Source organism: Scyliorhinus torazame, chromosome 8 (assembly GCF_047496885.1).
Source record: "Scyliorhinus torazame isolate Kashiwa2021f chromosome 8, sScyTor2.1, whole genome shotgun sequence".
Taxonomy (NCBI): domain Eukaryota; kingdom Metazoa; phylum Chordata; class Chondrichthyes; order Carcharhiniformes; family Scyliorhinidae; genus Scyliorhinus; species Scyliorhinus torazame.
In genome coordinates, this window is record NC_092714.1 from 235,160,169 (window position 1) to 235,180,836 (window position 20,668).

General features: G+C 42.1%; 1 protein-coding gene across 3 annotated transcripts in view; it reads right to left on the reverse strand.

The window, feature by feature from the left end:
- Positions 1 to 20,668, reverse strand: part of LOC140428464 (transcription elongation factor A protein 1-like) — a 67,060-nt gene that overhangs the window by 11,274 nt on the left and 35,118 nt on the right. For all 3 annotated transcript variants that reach the window (XM_072514956.1, XM_072514958.1, XM_072514959.1), the window contains 4 exons: positions 19,033 to 19,120; positions 17,306 to 17,436; positions 4,391 to 4,447; positions 2,380 to 2,534 (listed from right to left, as the gene is read on the reverse strand). In XM_072514956.1, the coding sequence (XP_072371057.1) occupies positions 2,380 to 2,534; positions 4,391 to 4,447; positions 17,306 to 17,436; positions 19,033 to 19,120 (431 nt within the window). The remainder of the gene's footprint in view (positions 1 to 2,379; positions 2,535 to 4,390; positions 4,448 to 17,305; positions 17,437 to 19,032; positions 19,121 to 20,668) is intronic.

The window sequence follows — 20,668 nt, forward strand, 5'->3', positions numbered from 1 at the left end:
AGACTACAAGACATGAAGGAGATTCAGAATGGGAGCATTTAAGTCTGTAATGAACTAGAAGAATACCTGAACATTGTGCTTATTTTTGGATGGCTGGGAAGTTACGTTATTTGCAATTACAATTAAATTATGAGGAATAAAAGAAAAGGACTTGAATTTACAAATAATCTTTCACAATCTGAAGACATCCCAAAGTGCTTTACAGCTAATAAAATATTTTTGAAGTATGGTCATTGTTATAATGTGGGGAAACATTGCAGCCAAATGTTCCACAAGCAGCAATGAGATAGCTGCCAACACTTAACTGGGCATGTAAGGGATAAATATTGGCTTGAACAACGGAGATCTCCCTCACCTTCTCTTTGAATATGAATAGTGTTGTGGGATCTTTCATGTCAACTATTTTTTTTTTGGGGGGGGGGGTTTGTGGAGAACTAGGGCTTTTGTTTTGTCTCATTTGAAAAATTGTATCTTTGATAGCACAGCCCTTCCTCAATACAGCACTGAAATGTCAGCCTGCAGTTTGTGCTCAAAGCCTTGGGAATCGAGTTGAGGGGGTGCTTAGGAACATGGGCTTAGGTGTACACCATTCGGGCTGTCAAACCTGCTCCACATTCAATAAGATCATGGCTGATCTGGTTGCGGACTCAGCTCCACTTTCCTGTCTGCACCCCATAACCCACAAGAACATCGGCTCTATCATCTTTTAGGGATGACAATCGGTACCACTGGGATAAGGAAATAAAAGTTTGAAGATACTTTTGTGCTCGAGTGTAATGTGTGGAGGGACCTTTGTTTCTACAGTAAGGAACTGTGAGGGAACTAGCCAAAATGAATTTAACAGGAAAGCAGTGAGAATATATTCTCAACACAGCAGCAAATTCCTCACATTTTAGCATCTGACAGTGCAGACCAAACTGGCAATACAAAACTCCTTTGAGCATTATAAATGTTGTACTAAATAATTTTAAACCAAATGTTATAATGTCCATAATTTCCTCCCCAATAATTATTAAATGACATAGCAACACCCTGCAAACCTGGTTAAAATAAAACCACTATTTTGATGTCAAGATTATTTCAGATGTCTGCAAGTTACTATGAATATCTAATAATGTAGGCCCTGTGTGATCTCTCTGTGGATTTGGATGTATGGGAAGACATAAGTCACTTGTTCTGGAGTGAGACTGTTCTTAATCAAACTTTTCAATGGTGTTTTACATAAATGTTCTTTGTTTAAGATTGTGCAAGTTTGTATTAATGGATTTAAATTACTAATATCACAATGAAAATGGAAGTATTTTAATTAAACAACTCCAATTTGTAACAGGCCTATCGTGGTAGCACTATATTCCAATATGAAAACATGAGAACATCTTTTAGTATGTTGTTTAAAATGTGGCGGCAAAATTCAGTGGCAGACGACTCATACAGGATTAAATTCCTATCATCTGGTTTCTTATAGATCAGTAGAATGGCATTTTTTATTATCTTCCAGATATTAGATGCCGACAAGGAAAGCAAAATCCATTGAAAAGGCTCTAGACTACACTACAAGTTCATGAAACTTCCACACTTTTAGTATCTTCTATAGTTGTGACAATAAAGACTATTATTATTAATAAGAAAAACAGTTTAGTATTTTCAGCAAAGCTTATATTGGTAGTTATTTGTATTCGGTTAGGCATCTTTGCATTATTAGAAAGGCATGAACCAAATTCTTTGCCCGTTGGGCACACACATTGCAGGTGGACACAAAATGTGCTTCTGGCTGTGCTTGGCCCCAGACCGCAATTTCACACTGGCTGGCCAATTAATGGAAAGACAGTGTTGCCGGGGAGAGTAGGCACAGAGACAGGTGACGGTGCAGGCAGGCAATTCCAACATGCTCCCTGAAGGCCGACAGCTGCTCATGGAATTGCAGTGCTCTTCTAATTACACTTGTACAAAACAAATGCTGCAAACTCTCTTTACAATATAGATTCAAACAGCTGGTAGTATAACTCAAGACACATCAACCATTTGTTTTATTTCATCCCAGAATTTTACCCTGCCTTGATGAAGAATGTGTGAAAGATTGTGAACGCCGTCTGGCCGACTGTCCGCCAAGTAGAAAAGCGCAAAGGCATGTAAAATTGCACACAATTGCATGTTCAATGGGTCTAATTGCCCTTTCAATTATCAGCAGTTGTGCTTCGACTCTCACGCACTCGCCCCCACCAACCAAAGATATCACACGAGGGCGACATCTCAATGTCTTCTCACATGATTTCATGAGAGATCAGGTTGGGCGCGTGCCCGCTAAAGTGCTGTATAGTTATGGCCATGATTTTGTTTAATGGGAAAGAAAACATCACAGTAATATCATCATTGCCTTACCTCAGCAGTCATTCTTGCAATCTGTTCTGCTGAAATATTTCCACAGAGAACATTCTTCCTCAAGTTGGGGTTCTTTGTATCTTTTAGGTTAGCTATCCTGCTTCTCACTCGGTTTTTGTATTTCATATCGGTGTTGCTCATCTCTTGGAATACAAGTCCCAATTACATTAAGGAGTCAAAGCCAAAGTCTAGACATACCTATTCACTGAATACATTCATTTTAATTTATCTCTACAACAAACATGTCAAATTCCAAAGAATATTGGCCCAAGACATAATTATTCACAGAAACCACGAGATCTCAGTCTATTCAATTATTCTTGGCTTACAAGACAACCCATCTGTGACGACCCATAGTGTTGGGTGGGGTTACTGGGTTATGGGGATAGGGTGGAGGTGTGGACCTTGGGTGGGGTGCTCTTTCCAAGAGCCGGTGCAGACTCGATGGGCCGAATGGCCCCCTTCTGCACTGTAAATTCTATGATTCTATGATTTGTTATGGTCGGATTCTTTGCAGCTATCTCTTTACGAGCTCCTCTGATGTTAATAAAGTTAATGTTTTCAGAGGATTTGGGGAATAAAAGCTGGAAATCAGTATCCCTCCTAATAAAAGCTTTATAATAGAAGTGGACTATAACAGCTTGATATTAGATGTGGGCTATAACCCTGCAGTCAACAAGTTTCCACAAAATTAAATCTCTGATGTTACATTACCATTCCCAAACACCACTCACCCTGAAATTTGCAACGCCTGACACAAAAAGCTGCTGTTTTTATGTGAACTAGTTACTGATCTTGAGCAACTTAAAGGATCTGATCTTTAATCCTGACATTTGCAGAAGAGAGAGTCGCCGAAGTGTTATGAGCTGAATTTCACGTATGCATGCTGGGTGTTTTTGACAGGGGGCAAGCCACCACCTTCCTGCTCACTTCAAGCTCACCCCTATAATAGACTAGGGGGCAGGTTGCCCACTGCCAAATGTAAATAAGGGTCATCTGAGATTGTTACAAGTCTACCAATCTTCATAAAATGCTGCCTATGTCATGGGCATGGCATGAGCAATCAGCCGGAAGTGGGCAGGACATTTTTAAAGGCCTAGTAGAACAAAGGTGAATACTTAAATCTGGCAAGGGGGGGGGGGGGCAGCAAGATGTCACCCCCACCCCACTTTCTGTTCTGACAGAACCAGGCTTTTGCATCTCTCTCCGCCTGGGATCCCTCCAAGCTGTAATGCTCCAGGGCGTACCTTCCCAGGTCAGCCATGTTCCTCTTCGTCCTTCTTCCGGAATTCCCAGCAGTGCTCATTACTGAGCTCTGGCGGGCCAGTCGATCAGAATGGCCAGCTGTCCCCAAGGGTGGGACTTCTAACAGGCGAGGAGTGAGGGGCAGAAGTCCTGCTGTTCATCAAGTTAGTCCGCCCACAGCATTTTATGTCTGCGGGGCAGGTTGGCATGGAGAGAACCACATATGGCTGACTTTATTTTGGATGGTCTCTGCTCCCAGTAAAATGCAGCCCCTTATCTCTATTGGATGAACACATCGCATTATATATTTATTGCTGCTAAAAAAAAAATATCTCACCAATTTTGGTGCACATCTCTTTTCGGTATGTAAATTTATATTACTGTGCTCATTAAGACGAGCCATAACAGTGGGAATGGAGAAATGGTACACTTTAAACACATATTAGCATACAGCGCTCCTAAGGCCAAGAACAGAATAAAGCACTCTCTGTTGTACTCAAATATGCATTAATCATCACTTGAAAAGACAAAATCACTTCACTCCACTTCCTACACCAAATAACCGAACTAGCTTGTTGAACAAGATTATCAATCTATTTAAACACAAGCTGAATTATGGGCAGTTCTGAACTGTGGTTCCATGGTCACTACAGAAATGAAAGGACAGAATGTTATCCTATGGCACTTAAACATCCAGCAAATAAATGTTTTCTGGAGGACAGTTTCTGATCATCTGTACTCAAGATATTCACATAAAAAAGGATATTTTCTTCAATTTGCGCTGCCATATGGTCACAGTCAGTTCCTATTGCAACATAATCATCTGTAATCGAGATGCAATTTAAGTCAGAAGCTGAATGTTCTGTTTTGTTCTGTTCAGCAGTAAACAGTGTCAAACATGCAAGACAAGTTGGTAATTTCAAATGGTCTTTCATCCAGATTAGATTTTTTTCTTCATGCGGACAGAAAATACTCGACTGGCTTCATTGCTCAGAACTCCTCTCAGTTAACACCTCTAATGCAAATATTCTTATAAATCATACATGTTCTTCGTACTGCTATTGTAAGCCATTTGGCTAATAGGAGGTTCATTCAGAATATCGGTTTTAAATTCAGTCCTGATTCCAGTCTTTATGGGAAGCAGTGGGGACTTCGGCATCCAACAAAAAGATTTCATGGCATTGTACTGGAATTTGAAAATATGATTCTCAAAGCTCCATCAACAGAATATACAAATCCCATTATTTCAGATTTTCACCATTCAGTATATTGCCATTGCGTCTCAAAATGGAATATTTTAATATTAAATCCCCTTTCAAAAGTATTTTCTGTCCATAAAAACATTGGCTTCCATCAAAAATTCTGTTAACCTCAGTATTTTCATTTGAAAATCATTTTGCTAGATTACTAAACTACCAATGATAAATACATTTTGCTCTTTACCACATTCAAATGAATTAATTGCTATTTTGTGGTTCCAATCTGTTAATGGGACTTCTGTACCAAGTAAAACAACTATAATGTAATGTTTTATTCAGAACAAAAAAATCTAGTTTGTTCTTTTCCTCTACGCTTAAGAATAGTACTTATAATACTAGATTTACAGCATTTACAACAATATTGGAAGAGGAAAACAATATCAAGGGAACTGCTTTCAGCTTGTATCTTTGGATTCACATGAGAGGAATGCAACAGTATCCTCAACTCAATCACATCATAAATTCAGTAACTGAAACTTCAAAGAACATCTTAGTAATTTATACAACAAACCACTTAATGGCTTCACGAGACTACATAAACAATGACCCAAGAGTGGAACCCTGCTTGAAAGATCCCAACGTTTATTTTGTGTTTCAGAAATGTGGGGGGCAATTACTGAACAGTCACAGACACTGCTGATGAACTGTTAACAAAAGAATGAAACATTTACTAAATAAGAACTATATTACACCACTTGTTTACAAATATATACAGATTCTTAATGATAACACAAGTTACAACATTTATCTTATACTCTCTTATACTCTATTAAATTCTAAGTACAGAGCCCATGTAAACCAATAGGCAACATGGTCAGATATCCACACTCTGAGACCAAGTGACAAACGAGGCACAAATCAACTTATACCGATTCAACTGTCTCTTCCACCACATTCCCCCCTTCACACGAGGGTTTCCAATCTCCATTCTTGAAGAACACGTCTTGAAATCTTCTCCCAACTACGCATTCTTTTGGCTGTCTTCACTAAGGATCCCCCTCCAAAATTGCAATGTTGACTTCTGATGTTCCTCTCTCCTGGTTAACATGTGTATTCAAGATTCCACGCAATCTCTCACGTACCCAGCCATGCCAATAGAACACCACTACTTCACAGGCCCATACCTAGCAAGGAGTCACCAAGCTTCAACTGTCTCCTCAGATTTTCTAGCTTTTCGCATGTCCCAGTCTGCATCCTGAAGCCCAGTCTTTTAACCTGGATCCTCTGCATCTGCTCCTCACTCTTAAAAATCATCATTTTCCAGATTCCTGTTCGTTTCCTTTGACTAGGACTCCTTGGATATTTTTTCTGTCCCTCTCCCTGGTTTTGGGACCTTTCTGTTCTTTATTTTGGGACGTGCTCTCTGCAGTTTTCCTTCCTGCCCATTCTAGCAGATTTTGTGAAATTGCTTTCTCTTGGGTCACGCTCTTAAAAAAAAAACTGCTGTACTGCCTCTCCCGGTGTCTGCGGGCCCTTTGTTGCTCAGCAACAGCATACCTTTCCTACTTTGTAAAACCTCATTAAAATGCAGGCATCTTTTAAAACTCAATTCTCTCCACCACCCTACTTAACAGAAATACAGAACACTTTTACGGTTTAAGAACTGTAAAACCTCATCTTATTCTTAACACCCACAAAATACAAATATAAAACTTACTTAATTCTCCCCATTTCCTATTGCTATCATTTTTTGTCACTGGTTAGTTAGGGCGCATATCTCGCCCGCGGCAGGTTTGCAAGAGTGGCGAATATTTCGCAGAAGCTGGAGTCAGAAACCCACCAGCGTAAAATCACTTTGCTATTCTTCCAATGGCGGGTCGGCCTTCCTGCTGGCTCGTGGTGTGAACACCATTTACGTTCATCTGCATCTATGTTCATCTGCATCTCATGAATGCTCATTAAAACAGCTGGCCGCCAGCGTCCTGTCAGACCTTCCAATCTTGCGTCACGCCAGTGTGAAATGACATTGGTCTAAAAACCAATTCCTGAAGAGTGGTGTGTATAGGTGGTCCTTAGCTCACAAGACTTCCAAGATGAGTACAACAGAGACTTGCTACCATAGAACATATGCCTGAAACAACGACATGACAGCAAAATTGTTAGTCCATTGAGAATTCAAATGATTGGCTGCTTAGCCTACATGACGACAACAGTGTTACTGGACACCGAGAGATTTCCTTGACTTGCCGATAGATTCAAATTAACAACAGGAAAGGTGAAATCCATGTCACAGCAATCACTAGATCTTTGTGGGAAACTTTGAGGTTAGCAGCAAGAGCCATCACTTATCCATTGACCACAAAATATGGGCTATTAACCCCGTCTGTTCTGTACCCAGATTCTGCCTGACTGACCTGGCGTACTATAATAAAAAGAAATTCATAATTTTTTGGAGAGAATACAGTGCCATTTTGTGGAGAGACGGAAAATAGCAGGCATTACAACATCATCTGTTGACCTCAATGTATTGAGAATATTTGAATTATTAACTCAAGGATCTGCAAGTTATATGTACATTGAGTACAGTATCCAATATATTGCAATTTACTAACCCTCAGCCTAATTACTATCCCAATTCATAGGGTTTATGGACAAGTGTCCAGAAAATATGAAAAGCAAAGTGTCGAACTAGAGCAAATACATGGGGCTGGATTCTCCTGTCGCCAATGCCGAAACCACGTTTGGCCTGTGAATCAGAGTTCCCGACCAAATCAGGGGTGGCGCCACTTTTGCAATGCTCCGCACCCTCCAGAGCGGCGTACTTGCAGAGTATGCCACGCCATTTATCGGCGGTCTCAGGACATTGCCCGAGTCCCGCCTCCCGATGCTCCGCCCCCGACCGGCCGAGTTCCCGATGGCGTCGGTCGCATTTGGTCTCATCTGTCGGGAACTCGGCATGACTGTTGCAGACTCAGTCCAGCGGCGTCACTGTTGGGGAAGGGCTGATCTGCGGGTGGGTACTATTTCACGGGCCGAGTCCGCGAGCGGCCTCCGCCATGTAGTATGGCACTGTGCACAGCCATGGACCCACCAATTCTCCTGGGCCGTATTGGCAGCTGGAGCCGGGTGCTCTACGCTGCAGGCATGCTAGCCCCCAGCAAAATTGGGAATCAGTGGCTGTTTTACACCATTTTTTCTGGCATGCCGATTCCACGCCGGCATGGGGGCATAGCCCCAGCATCGGAGAATCTAGCTCATGGTTTGTGCTTAGAATTCAATACTGGGATCATTTCAGCGGTGGTGGAAATCTATGGGAAACTGACTCACTTTTACATAAAGCAAGCAACTAACTAATCTGTAGTGGGTACCACACAGTTGGTTTTATTCATTTCTGTTAAACAATCTCAATGACATTTTTAAAAAAACTTACTCATTACTTTTCTCCCCCCCAAAAACTTTCTCCCATTATAATTTCCTATGCACAGAGCTCTGCCAACATCCATTTTTAAAAGTTGAATTTTCCCAAGTGCTTTCATTTTCAAACTTTTAAATTTTATACTAATGTATTGAACATATATTTAAATATTTTATATTCTCCTCATTCTCATTGTTTTATCTGGATGGAGTCTCTGGAGGTCACCACTCTTTCTTCCATTCTACATTCATTGAGCGCGCTGCCTCATATCTCACCACCTCTCCCCCCTCCCTCCCCAACCAAACTCCATACCCTCACCTTCCCAGGTCTTAATTCTTAGCACTTAATTCTCAGCTGCTCAAGTTTGTCCAGATACCATCCATTGCTCGAGGACATTGCACTTTAATATCCTTTCATATTGTCCTGCTGGTCGATAGGCAAATGGCAACTTCGGTCAGGAAGTCCATTCTAGCACTGTTCCTCAAATCTTGGGGCCAATTTGGCTCTGTGCGCCCACTGTTCAGAGTTTTGGTTCTTACTGATCAACTCCCAGAACACACATTGCAAATACATACAGCATCTCCTTACAGGCGAGTACTGGTTAGGATATGGAATACATGTATTGATAAGGTCACGGAAACAGATTCAATAGATGCTTTCCAAAGTGAATTTGGTAAACACTTGAAGAATAAAGAATTGCAGGGATATGGGGAAAGAGCTCGGCATGGGGACTAACTGGACTGCTCTTAAAAGGGCATTCAGACCCGTTGGCCAAATGTTCTCCTTTTGCGTTGGACGATTCCAATATCAGCACAACTTGAAAAATCCAACATTCAGGTAGAATATGTTTATTGATATAAGAACATAAGAACGAGGAGCAGGAGTTGTCCATCATTCAATGAGATTGTGGCTGATCTTTTGTGGACTCAGCTCCACTTCACTTTCCCACCCGAACACCATAACCCTTTATTCTTCAAAAAACTATCTATCTTTATCTTGAAAACATTTAATGAAGGAGCCTCAACTGCTTCACTGGGCAGGGAATTCCATAAATTCACAACCCTTTGGGTGAAGAGGTTCCTCCCAAGCTCAGTCCTAAATATACTTCCCCTTATTTTGAGGCTATGCCCCCTAGTGCTGCTTTCACCCACCAGTGGCAACAACCTCCTCGCATCTATCCTATCTATTCCCTTCATAATTTTATGTTTCTATAAAATCCCCCCGCATCCTTCTAAATTCCGAGTACAGTCCCAGTCTACTCAACCTCTCCTCGTAATCCAACACCCTCAACTCTGGGATTAACCTAGTGAATCTCCTCTACACACCCTCCAGCGCCAGTGCGTCCTTTCTCAGGTAAGGAGACCAAAACTGAACACAATACTCCAGGTGTGGCCTCACTAACAACTTATACAGTTGCAGCACAACCTCCCTATTCTTAAACCCCATCCCTCTAGCAATGAAGGACGAAACTCCATTTACCTTCTTAATCACCTGTCGTACCTGTAAACTAACTTTTTGTGACTCATGCACTAGGACACCTAGGTCCCTCTGCACAGAGCTTGTTTTAATATTTTATCATTTAAATGATAATCCCTTTTGCTGTTATTCCTGTCAAAATGGATAACCTCACATTTGTCAATATTGTATTCCATCTGCCAGACCCTAGCCCACTCACTTTATCTATCCAAATCCCTCTGCAGACTTCCAGTATCCTCTGCACTTTCTGCTTTACCGCTCAGCTTAGTGTCGTCTGCAAATTATAACCCTAAAAAAGTGTTAAAATGAAGTGGAATAACATAGCAACATTTCTGCCTTACAATTAGTAAATAATATGTTGGGGAACATTTTCTAGACAATAGTGGCATTATAGTAACCATAATATAGTATGCTTTATGATGATGACAGAGGACATACATGGACGAAAATCAAATTAATAGTTCAGAGAAAAATTGATTTTGTAGTGCTGAGAATAGAATTTGGAAATAAACCGGGCAACTATATTGGCAAATAACAATGTAGAATAAAGGAAAACATTTAAAATGGATGGAGGCAAAATATATTCCATGAAAAAGAGAGAGCAAACAAATCACAGGTGGGACTCAATGGAAGAACAGCAATATGAGGGTTAGGAAGAGGCATACATCAAGTACATAGGCATCAGAGGAGTTCTTGGTAAGAGGGAATATGAAGAGGTAAAAAGAACATTTTAAAAAGAGCAGCTAAAAAATGTAATTAACCAGGGTCATAAAACTATTAAAAAGGCGGTGTTGGGAATATGACCATTAGATAAGACAGAATACCACAGGTAATGATAGTGAGATGGCAGAAATATTAAATAATTATTTTGCTTCGGTATTTATCAGGGAGATAGACACAATGTTTTAAAGATGAGATGGGTAGTGAAATAAGCAAATTTAACATTAAAAAGGGTTATATTAAACAAACAAACAGATGACTGGATTACATCCGTGTATTTTAAAATAATCTAGCAAGCGGTAGTAGTTCTAATACTACTGCTATGTATTAATTTGTCATTAAAAAAGGTGAAGAGCAAATGACTGGTTGATAGCCAATGTATTAACCACATTTAAGAAGCGGGACAGAATATGTCCAGGGAATTATTGACCAGTCAATTTACCATCTGTTATAACCTCCACAAGAAAAACCCAATTGATTTTCCCTTGGGGATCGTGGAATATGAGCTCCCCAGCTGCGGGGTGGAGTCCCAAAAGCGGGGCTCATTAATTCCCAGCCCAAGAGGGAGCCAGCATCTCAGGATGTTCACAGCTGGGTCTTAAGTATTGCTTTGTTGCTGCATTCCCTAATGGAATAGGAAATAAACTACTTCGGACTTTCCTCTTCAGGGCTTCTCACTGGCAATATTGGCAACAAGGATAAAACGGAACTACAGGTGACGCTGGATACTCCAACCACAGCTATATCTCAACACAGGAGCATGGTTAGGACTGCTTCAAAAATGCCGCTCAAGTGGACTCTATTCTTTTGACGAGACAGTGTGGAAGACGGCTCAGTATGCAGAGCTAAGTTTCAGGGCGAATGCCATTACTGGGGAAGACTGCCAGGTGATTTTTTGACTGCCTGTGAGGCTCCCACTTTTAGCGTCATAAAGAACCTAAACTACCCTACGGCCCCAGACTCCTGTTTGATGAATTGGTGGCGCTCGCAACGAACCACTAAAGCTGCTGGTCATTGTCCAAAGATACCGATTCAAGATAGCCGAGAAAGCCCCAGGGGAGTCAGTTACTGTTTTTTTGGCACGCTTACGTAAACTGTGACTATTGACCATCCTGACTGGATATATTATGAGACAGCCTTGTGTGTGGAATTAACAACATGGTGACCCCGCAGAATATGCTGGCCGAACTATCTTTGGGCCTGAAAAGGACCATATGGGATCACCCTCTCATGGGAGAGAGCAAAGAAGGAATCCAGGAGCTCCGGAGTACATCAGAAATGGTGGTGAATAGTGTTGGATGCCACCAACCCCCTCCCCCCCCCACCCCCATTCAAATGAGCAGCACCTCCTATGAATAAAATCTCTGTAACCCAGCTCGTGCCCGAATACTGTCGGGGCCAGGTCTGTTGGCAGAGGGCAGCTGCAGCCAGGCAAGACATCTCCCCTGAACCACTGAGAGGTGCTGAAACTGCGGCCGGAGAATTGGATTATTGTCACGTGTACCGAGGTACAGTGAAAAGTATTATTCTGCGTGCAGCTCAAACAGATCATTCCATACATGAAAATAAAATACATAGGGCAAACATAAAATACACAATGTAATTAGATAGACACAGGCATCGGGTGAGGCATACAGGAGTGTAGTATACTACTCGGAAGAGGTTGTGTGTGAAGAGATCAGATCAGTCCATAAGTCCATCAGTCCACAAGAGGGCCATTTAAGAGTCTGGTAACAGCAGGGAAGAAGCAGACATCAGGGAAGAAGCGGGTTTTGAAACTGTTAGTGCGTGTTTTCCGACGTTTGTATCTCCTGCCCGATGGAAGAAGTTGGAAGAGTGAGTCAGCCGGGTGGGAAGGGTTGATTATGCTGCTCGCTTTCCCAAGGCAGCGGGAGGTGTAGAGAGTCAATGGATGGGAGTCAGGTTCATGTGATGGACTGGGCAGCGTTCACAATGAAGTTTCTTCTTGTCCTGGGCTGAGCAGTTGCCATGCCAGGCTGTGATGCAGCCAAATAGGATGCTTTCTATGGTGCGCCTGTTAAAGTTGGCAAGAGTCAATGTGGACATGCCGAATTTCCTTTGTTTCCCGAGGCAGTATAGGCGCTGTTGTGCTTTCTTGGTGGTAGCGTCGAGGTGGGTGGACCAGGACAAATTTTTGGAGATGTGCACCCCTAGGAATTTGAAGCTGTCAACCATCTCCACCTCGGCCCCATTGATGCAGATAGGGATGTATACAATGCTTTGCTTCCTGAAGTCAATGACCAGCTCTTTAGTTTTGCTGACATTAAGGGAGATTGTTGTCGTTACACCACTCCACCAGGTCTTCTATCTCCCCCATCGCTGTTCGAGATATGACCCACTACGGGAGGTATCGTCAGCAAACCTGTAGATGTAGTTGGAGCCAAATTTTGCCATGGAGTCGCGTGTGTATAGGGAGTATAGTAGGGGGCTAAATACGCAGCCTTGCGAGGCCACGAGGTGTTGTGGTTTATTCTTACTGATTGTGGTCTATGGGTCAGGAAGTCGAGGATGCAAGTCCTAGGTTTTGTAGCTTTGGTACAAGGTTGGCTGGGATTATGGTGTTGAAGGCAGAGCTATAGTCAATAAACAGGAGTCTGATGTAGAGTCCTTGTTGTCGAGATGCTCCAGGGGATGAGTGTAGGGCCAGGGAGATGGCGTCTGATGTGGACCGGTTGCGGCGATATGCAAATTAGTGTATCCAGGCATTCTGGGAGTATGGAGATGATGGGCCTCATGACCAACCTCTCGAAGCACTTCATTACGATTGAAGTCAAGGCCACTGGACGATAGTCATTGAGGCACGTTGCCGGATTCTTCTTTGGCACCGATATGATGGTGGTCTTCTTGAAGCAGGTGGGGACCTCGGAACAGAGAAGAGAGAGGTTGAAGATGTCCGCGAACACATCCGCCAGTTGGTCCATGCAGGATCTGACTTACGACCAGGGACCCCGTCTGGGCTCGACGCCTTCCGGGGTTCATTTTCAGGAAGGCTGACCTGACTTTGGAAGCTGTGTTGGTGGGTATGGCTGTGCCCGAGGTTGTGGGAGCAGTCGACAGCAGTTTGATGGTTTCCTTCTCGAACCGAGCATAGAATGCATGGAGTTCATCAGGCAGGAGTGCGCTGCTGCCAGAGATTCTGCTCGGCTTTGATATGTAGCTCGTTATGTTGCTTAAGCCTTGCCTCAACCGACGAGAGTCTGTAATACTAGTCGGTGACTCTGGCTTGTCTGATATGGTCTCCTGTCATCCCGGATGACTTTGCAGAGGTCATACCTGGATTTCTTGTGTAGGTCAGAGTCGCCTGACTTGAACGCCTCAGATCTGGTCATCAGTAGGGCGGCAATCAAGCCATAGTTTCAGAGTTGGAGAACATACGTACTACTTTCTTTGGCACGCAGTAGTCTACACATTTGCTGATAAAGTCTGTGACGGTGGAGAATCCGCAGGAACCAGCAACACCAGGTCAGCCAACAAGCGGGTCACCCTGGTCAAGGGATGTGCCCACCTAGAGCCAGGACCTTCACCTAGAAAAAGGTAATGAATTGCATCGCCACACCATGGGTTTCCCTCAAAGTCACCGTCCAGGTTAATGGTCACCCACTCATAATGGAACTGGACACGGGGGCTGCAGTCTCCGTGATAGGATGGCAGACGTATGAAAAGATCAGGACGTGAATCCACATTTGAACTTGACGGACACGGAGGGGAGGTCAACAATGTACATAGTGGAACCACTTGCTATTGCATGGACAACAATGACCCCAGTTGCCTACGAACAACAGTCCATCAGGTTGTCCTGAATAATAGTAGAGTCTCGGCCAGAGTCTGATGGACCGTGATTAGCTGCAGACGCAGATTTTCAGGATGTGGACTGGGGGATTATACAAAGTCCTGGGGAAGTACCCGGAGGCTTTCCAGGAGGGCCTGGGTAAGATCAAAGGTAACGAGGCCAAGACTCATATACACCCTGGGGCCCAACCAAAGTGCTTTAGGGCCTGCCAAGTGCCCTGCGCAATGCTGACAAAAGATAGAGGTTGAGCTCATCCGCTTGGAAAGCCTAGGAATCATCCAGCCGACACAATCTGCAGGTTGGGCAGCACCTGTAGTCTCGGTACTGAAACCAGATAAAACAGTCTGCCTTTGTGGGGATTACAAGCCAACAGTGAACAAGGCCTCTAGTTTGGACAGATACCCAATGCCGCGAATAGAGGATCTCTACGTAAGCTGGCTGGAGGGCACTCTTCCTAAACTGAACATGAGTCAAGCACACCTGCAATTGGAGCTAAACACACTATCCAGAAAATTTGTGACCATTAATACCCACAGAGGCCTCCTAAAATATACAAGGCTGGCATTCAGGGTTGCCATCAGCTTGCGCTATTTTCCAGAGAATTATGAATAACATCCTCTAATGACTACTGTGACTGACAGTTTACCTGGATGAAGGAGAAATCATGCTTGACAAATCTATTGGAATTCTTTGAAGGTGTAACTACTAAGAGTTGACCAGGGTGACCCGGTGGATGTGTTACATTTAGACTTTAAGGCGGCTTTCGACAAGGTCTCACATAGCAGATTACTATGTAAAGTTAAACCACATGGGATTACAGGTAGTGTCTTGAGATGGAAAGAAAGCTGGTTAGTAGACAGGAAGAAAAAAGTTGGAAATAATGGATCTTACATAGATTACATAGAACATACAGTGCAGAAGGAGGCCATTCGGCCCATCGAGTCTGCACCGACCCACATTAATCCCTCACTTCCACCTTATCCCCGCAACCCAATAACCCCTCCCAACCCTTATGGACACTACGGGTAATTTAGCATGGCCAATCCACCTAACCTGCACGTCTTTGGACTGTGGGAGGAAACCGGAGCACCCGGAGGAAACCCACGCACACACGGGGAGAACGTGCAAACTCCGCACAGACAGTGACCCAGCGGGGAATCGAACCTGGGACCCTGGCGCTGTGAAGCCACAGTGCTAATCACTTGTGCTACCGTGCTGCCCTTGGCAGGCAGTGACGAGTGGGGTATCTCAGGGATCTGTGCTAGGACCTCAACTATTCACATTATATATTAATGATTTGGACGAGGGAACTAAATGTAGTATTTCCAAAATTTGCAACAAAGTTGGGTGGGAGGGTGAACTGTGAGGAAGCTGCAGGGATTCTTCAGCTGATTTGCACAGGGTGAGTGGGCATATGCAGTACAACGTAGATAAATGCAAGCTTATCCACTTTTGATAGCAAAAATAGGAAGGCAGATTATTTGAATGGGTGTAAATTGAGAAGTGGATACTCAGTGAGACCTTGGTGCCCTCGTGCATCAGTCGCTGATAAGCGCGCAGGTACAGCAGGCAAATGGTTCGTTGGCCTTAATAGTGATAGGATTGGAGTATAGGAATAGGGATGTTCTGCTACAACTTTAGAGGGCATTGGTGAGACCACGCCTGGAATATTGTGTGCAGTTTTGGTGCCCTTATCGGAGGAAGGATGTTCTTGCTATGGAGGAAGTGCAGCAAAGGTTTACCAAGCTGATTCCTGGGATGGTGGGACTGTCATACAAGGAGAGACTAAATCGGTTAGGATTATATTCATTGGAGTTTAGAAGAGTGAGGGGGGGGTGAAGAGATCCCAAATCAACTTATAAAATTCTAACAGGATTAGACAGGGTAGATTCAGAAAGAATGTTCCCGATGGTGGGGAGTCCAGAACTAGGGGTCATAGTTTGAGGATAAGGGGTAAACCTCTTAGGATTGAGGTGAAGAGAAATTTCTTCACCCAGAGAGATTTTTAAAGTTTAAAAGTGAAATCTTGTCCATTAGTTTTCTCATTGGAATTGTTCAGTAAATTTGATCCTTTTGGTTTGCTGGTCTCCATGGGGGTCAAAAAGACCTCAAAATGGAGCTAAATTATGTCCGAATACCAGATCCAATTATTATCCACTCTGTAGTCGTGCTTCACCTGAAAATAACATTTGGCCTTTACTCAACCTGTGCAATGCCATGAGCGAAAAATGTTATAATATTCCTACATCCAAAATTGTAATGGAGTCTGTCTACGCAAACCTGTTGGGCTTTAATTAACATCCTCCTGGCGTAGAGGAACTGGAATGACACCACTGATAGGTAGCGCAAATGCACAGTGATAAGCAGTTTATCATAAGTATTCGAAACATTTACTCTGTTTTTCTTCACAGATGCTGCCAGACCGGAGTTTTTCCAGCATTTGTTTTTATTTTAATTTGGAATACCTGTTTGTCTGTCTTGAAGATATAGCCAGTCCGTGAATCAGTTCTTGAATACACAGATCAGGTCATCTGACCCCTGGCAGCCATCTTCTGCCTTTATTGGGTATGGCAATGTACTCAGTCTCTGGACTGGGGTAAATTCATAACCTGATTTAAATGAGTGTGCTAACGCTGAGCCAAATTGATACTTAGCCTGAAGAAAAGGAAAAGTTGGGGAGGAAAGTAGTTTCATGGTTTTAAGGTTCAGGGAATTACTGATTTTGAGAACTGCAATCTTTCAGTTTCAAAGCCGCTGAGAAACAGATAACTACATTCATAATTAAGAAAGGAAAGTTCAGAGGAAGATAGATGTCAGTAGCATTTTAAAAACCAAAAAAAAAAAAAAACTTTTGATGGAAAAGATTGGAAGCTCGAGTTGAGAGTGAGTTTTCCATCATTTGACAACCTTTTTTCTGTATCCTATCCAGGATCTTGGAAGAGCCTCCTCAATTATTGGAATACTAGAGGGCAGAAGAAATTTTGAAACGAGAGAAAACCAGACAGCTGAAGTAATGAAGATGATTTAACAGAATAAGTGATTATTGCATATTTCACTCACTGTCTGTTTGGAGAGCAGCCGACAACAGTTCTCTACACTTATTGCGGACAGTATCGCCCGTGACAGGAATTGGTGGAAATGTGGTCATCTTTGGAGTAATGGGAGTCCTCGGTTCTTGTCTCTTACCAGAGCTACAAGAGATGGCAGTTTCATTAATTGTTTATGCAATAAAAGTGCTCAACTTCAAAGAATGTCGTCAGTACTGATTTGATTTAGAGGATATCATCCTCTTTCCATGCAAATATCAAAAATAAAAGTATTAAGTTTTTTCATATCTAGTTACACAAGTTATAAAAACAGATTATTCTGATAACTGCAGGTTCAAATTCAGCTAACACTTACATTATCATATACATGAAACCGAGAACCATGAAATTAAGTGATTTAGGTATGATTAGTTTCCAGTTAACTATCAATGCTTTGCTGTTCTAATCAAAAACAAATGCAACTTTTTTTATTTTTCCTCGTCAAAGTCATTCCATTTACTGGCGTGAACTACCAAATATACGAGATCAACTGTGAAAGATCCACTTGTGAACCACTTTCAGGTCATTAATTTGAATTTTAAAATGAGCTTTTTTTTCAAATTAATTCAAGGTTAAACATAGAATTTACTACTTGGTCTCATTGCTCAACATCACCATGAGGCAGTGGCAGAATTTCATCTCAGAATTTTTCAAGGCTCAACAATTAAAATTATTTTGAAAGAGAAAACCTAGTATTTGGATTAAAAAAACAACTTGCAAATGAGGCAAGACCGCACCATGTCTCTGCCACCATCAACACCAGCACCATCACCACCAATGCTTGCCCCACCGCCGCCAATCCCTCCAGCACCGCCGCCTCCACTTATCAAGTTTGTATAGAACATGTTGCATAAGAACCAAAGCACTTATTAAGAGTCAACAAAATTGGATTAGATTTAAGAAACATCTGAAAGGAGGATAATAGAATTTACAGTGCAGAAGGAGGCCATTCTGCCCAGCGAGTCTGCACCGGTTCTTGGAAAGGGCATCCTATTTAAGCCCATGTCTCCATCCTATCCCTGTAACCCCACCTCACCTTTTTTGGTCACTTAAGGGCAATTTATCACAGCCAATCCACCTAACCTGCACATCTTTGGACCGTGGGAGGAATCCAGAGCACCTGGAGCAAACCCACACAAGCACGGGGAGAATGTGCAGACTCCGCACAGAGAGTGATCCAAGCTGGGATTTGAACCTGGGACCCTGGAGCTGTAAAACAACTGTGCTAACCACTGTGCTACCGTGCTGCCCAGTAAGAGTTAGGGAGATGTTAGAGGAAGTAATTTCAAAGCCCAAGACCTTGACAGTGGAAGGCGGCGAAATGATGAAAATCCAGGATGTTCAAGAGACCAGCATTGGAGGAATGTAAATTAGAGGGTTGTAGGGCTGGAGGATATCACAGAGCTAGCACGGGCAAGTGCATGGCAAAATCTGACAACAAGGATGGGAATTTCAAAATCAAGGCGTTGCTTAATTGGGTGCCAATAAAGATCAGGCAGCACATCTTTGATGGGCAACAGGACTGGATGCGATTAGGGACTGGAAAGCAGAATTCTGGATGACATCAAGTTTACAGGGGATAAGCAAGTCAGATAAGTCAGAGTCGGAGGAGGGATAGATAAGCAACCGTTCCATTTCAATGAAACTGCATACATCATGGAAGGTAATTAATATAATGTTAAAAAGAAGCTCCTAAATGACCTTTGCTCTGTCAAGTCCGAACTGTTCTTTGAAGAAGTTGAACATTCTTTTTTCTTGTCTTCTGTGTCTTTGTCCCCTGCTGGGCCATCTGGAAAGCATTAGTTGAGACAATCTTTACTAGTGGTTTGAAATGAACATACTATCTGTTTAATAGTTACAAATCACAACCATATGGTTAAAGTGTCAAAAAGTCCAATCTTCTTCCCCGAAGGTGTCCATCAAATGACATTTTCTTCCGATCAATATCTGTAAATAACTTGAGTACATTTGTGTTACAGAAGAAAGGCTAGGGAATAGATTAGTTTTCAAACATATCTCAATTCCGTGCGTCTAATTAAAAACTTAAATATATTGTCAGCCAACTGTATAACTATTCCTGTCCAAATATTGTTAATTTCGGAGCTATATTCACTTCGCAGCAATAACCATTTTAGTTGCTGAAAATGAGGCACTTGAATATAGTTATAGGTGGCCCGCTAAAATTCTTACACTTGAGCAATTGTTCACAACTTATTTTCATAATCATTTTAGCTGCATCCAAATCCAAGTTTTTTGGTCAAATCATTACACATGATTAGACCTAATTAGGACGATCAAATGCCAAGATATGAAAATATCCTGGTGTTAAACATTTACTACTAAAATTTCAGCCCTTGCAAGCAGTACAAAATATTTAAAGTAACTGCTTTTATTTCAACTCATTGAAAATGAACATTTAAAGTATACTGAAACTCCCAATCCCAAAGCGCATTTCAAAAAAAATTTCATGGTAGTCTACTCCAAAGAAAGTGCGAGGAACCATGTCGAAATGTCAGCAGAGACTTCACATTTGTTGATATTCTTATGCCACTAGCTTAATACAGAAGAAGAGCCCACAATTTTCTGATTAATTTGTAAACTTGTGCCTTAGTATGGCACAGAATTCCCAGGAATTTATGTATACATCACACATGCCACATCTTACACCACGCCAAAATACTTGGCACCCGCTCACCACTTCTCATTGAAGGAGTGAAAATTTTACCGTTGCTTCGCCTTGCAGTTGAAAATCAACATCCTTAAGCCAGTTTACAAGCCACTGCCATTTAGGCTTCAAAATAATAGTTTAGCAGCGTGATTAAAGGGTGCAGTCACAAGTTGCATTCAAATGATACACTGAGTTGTTTTGAGATATTGATCTGGACAATAAGGTTGCAGCAATTTAAAAAGTAGGAGTAGCTTAAACGTTATTTTAATTTTGTAAGCAATTAATCTTCTTCCTGGGATCCTTGACGGTAGCGATGTAAATATGGCACTAATCATTAATTTAAAGTCCTGTATTTACATCTATATTATTTATCTTTGGATGTGTTTGTTTAATTGAGATGTGATCAAACCTTAAATCAGTTTTGAATGATCAGTTCCATAGAGGTACAATTCTCATTAATTTGTCATTTCGGGAACAAACTGCAGATCGTTTTTTATTTCTATCAACCATATTTATAAATAGACCTTAAATTATAAACAGGTCAAGAAGTCTGGAAAGAGGTAACATTTATTATAATTTTAAAAAAGTTTAGAGATTGCTAGCGCAGCAACTCAGGAAGAGGGAGGCGACCAGGGGAATAAGTAGAGTGGTTGATGGGGAGGAGAGCAG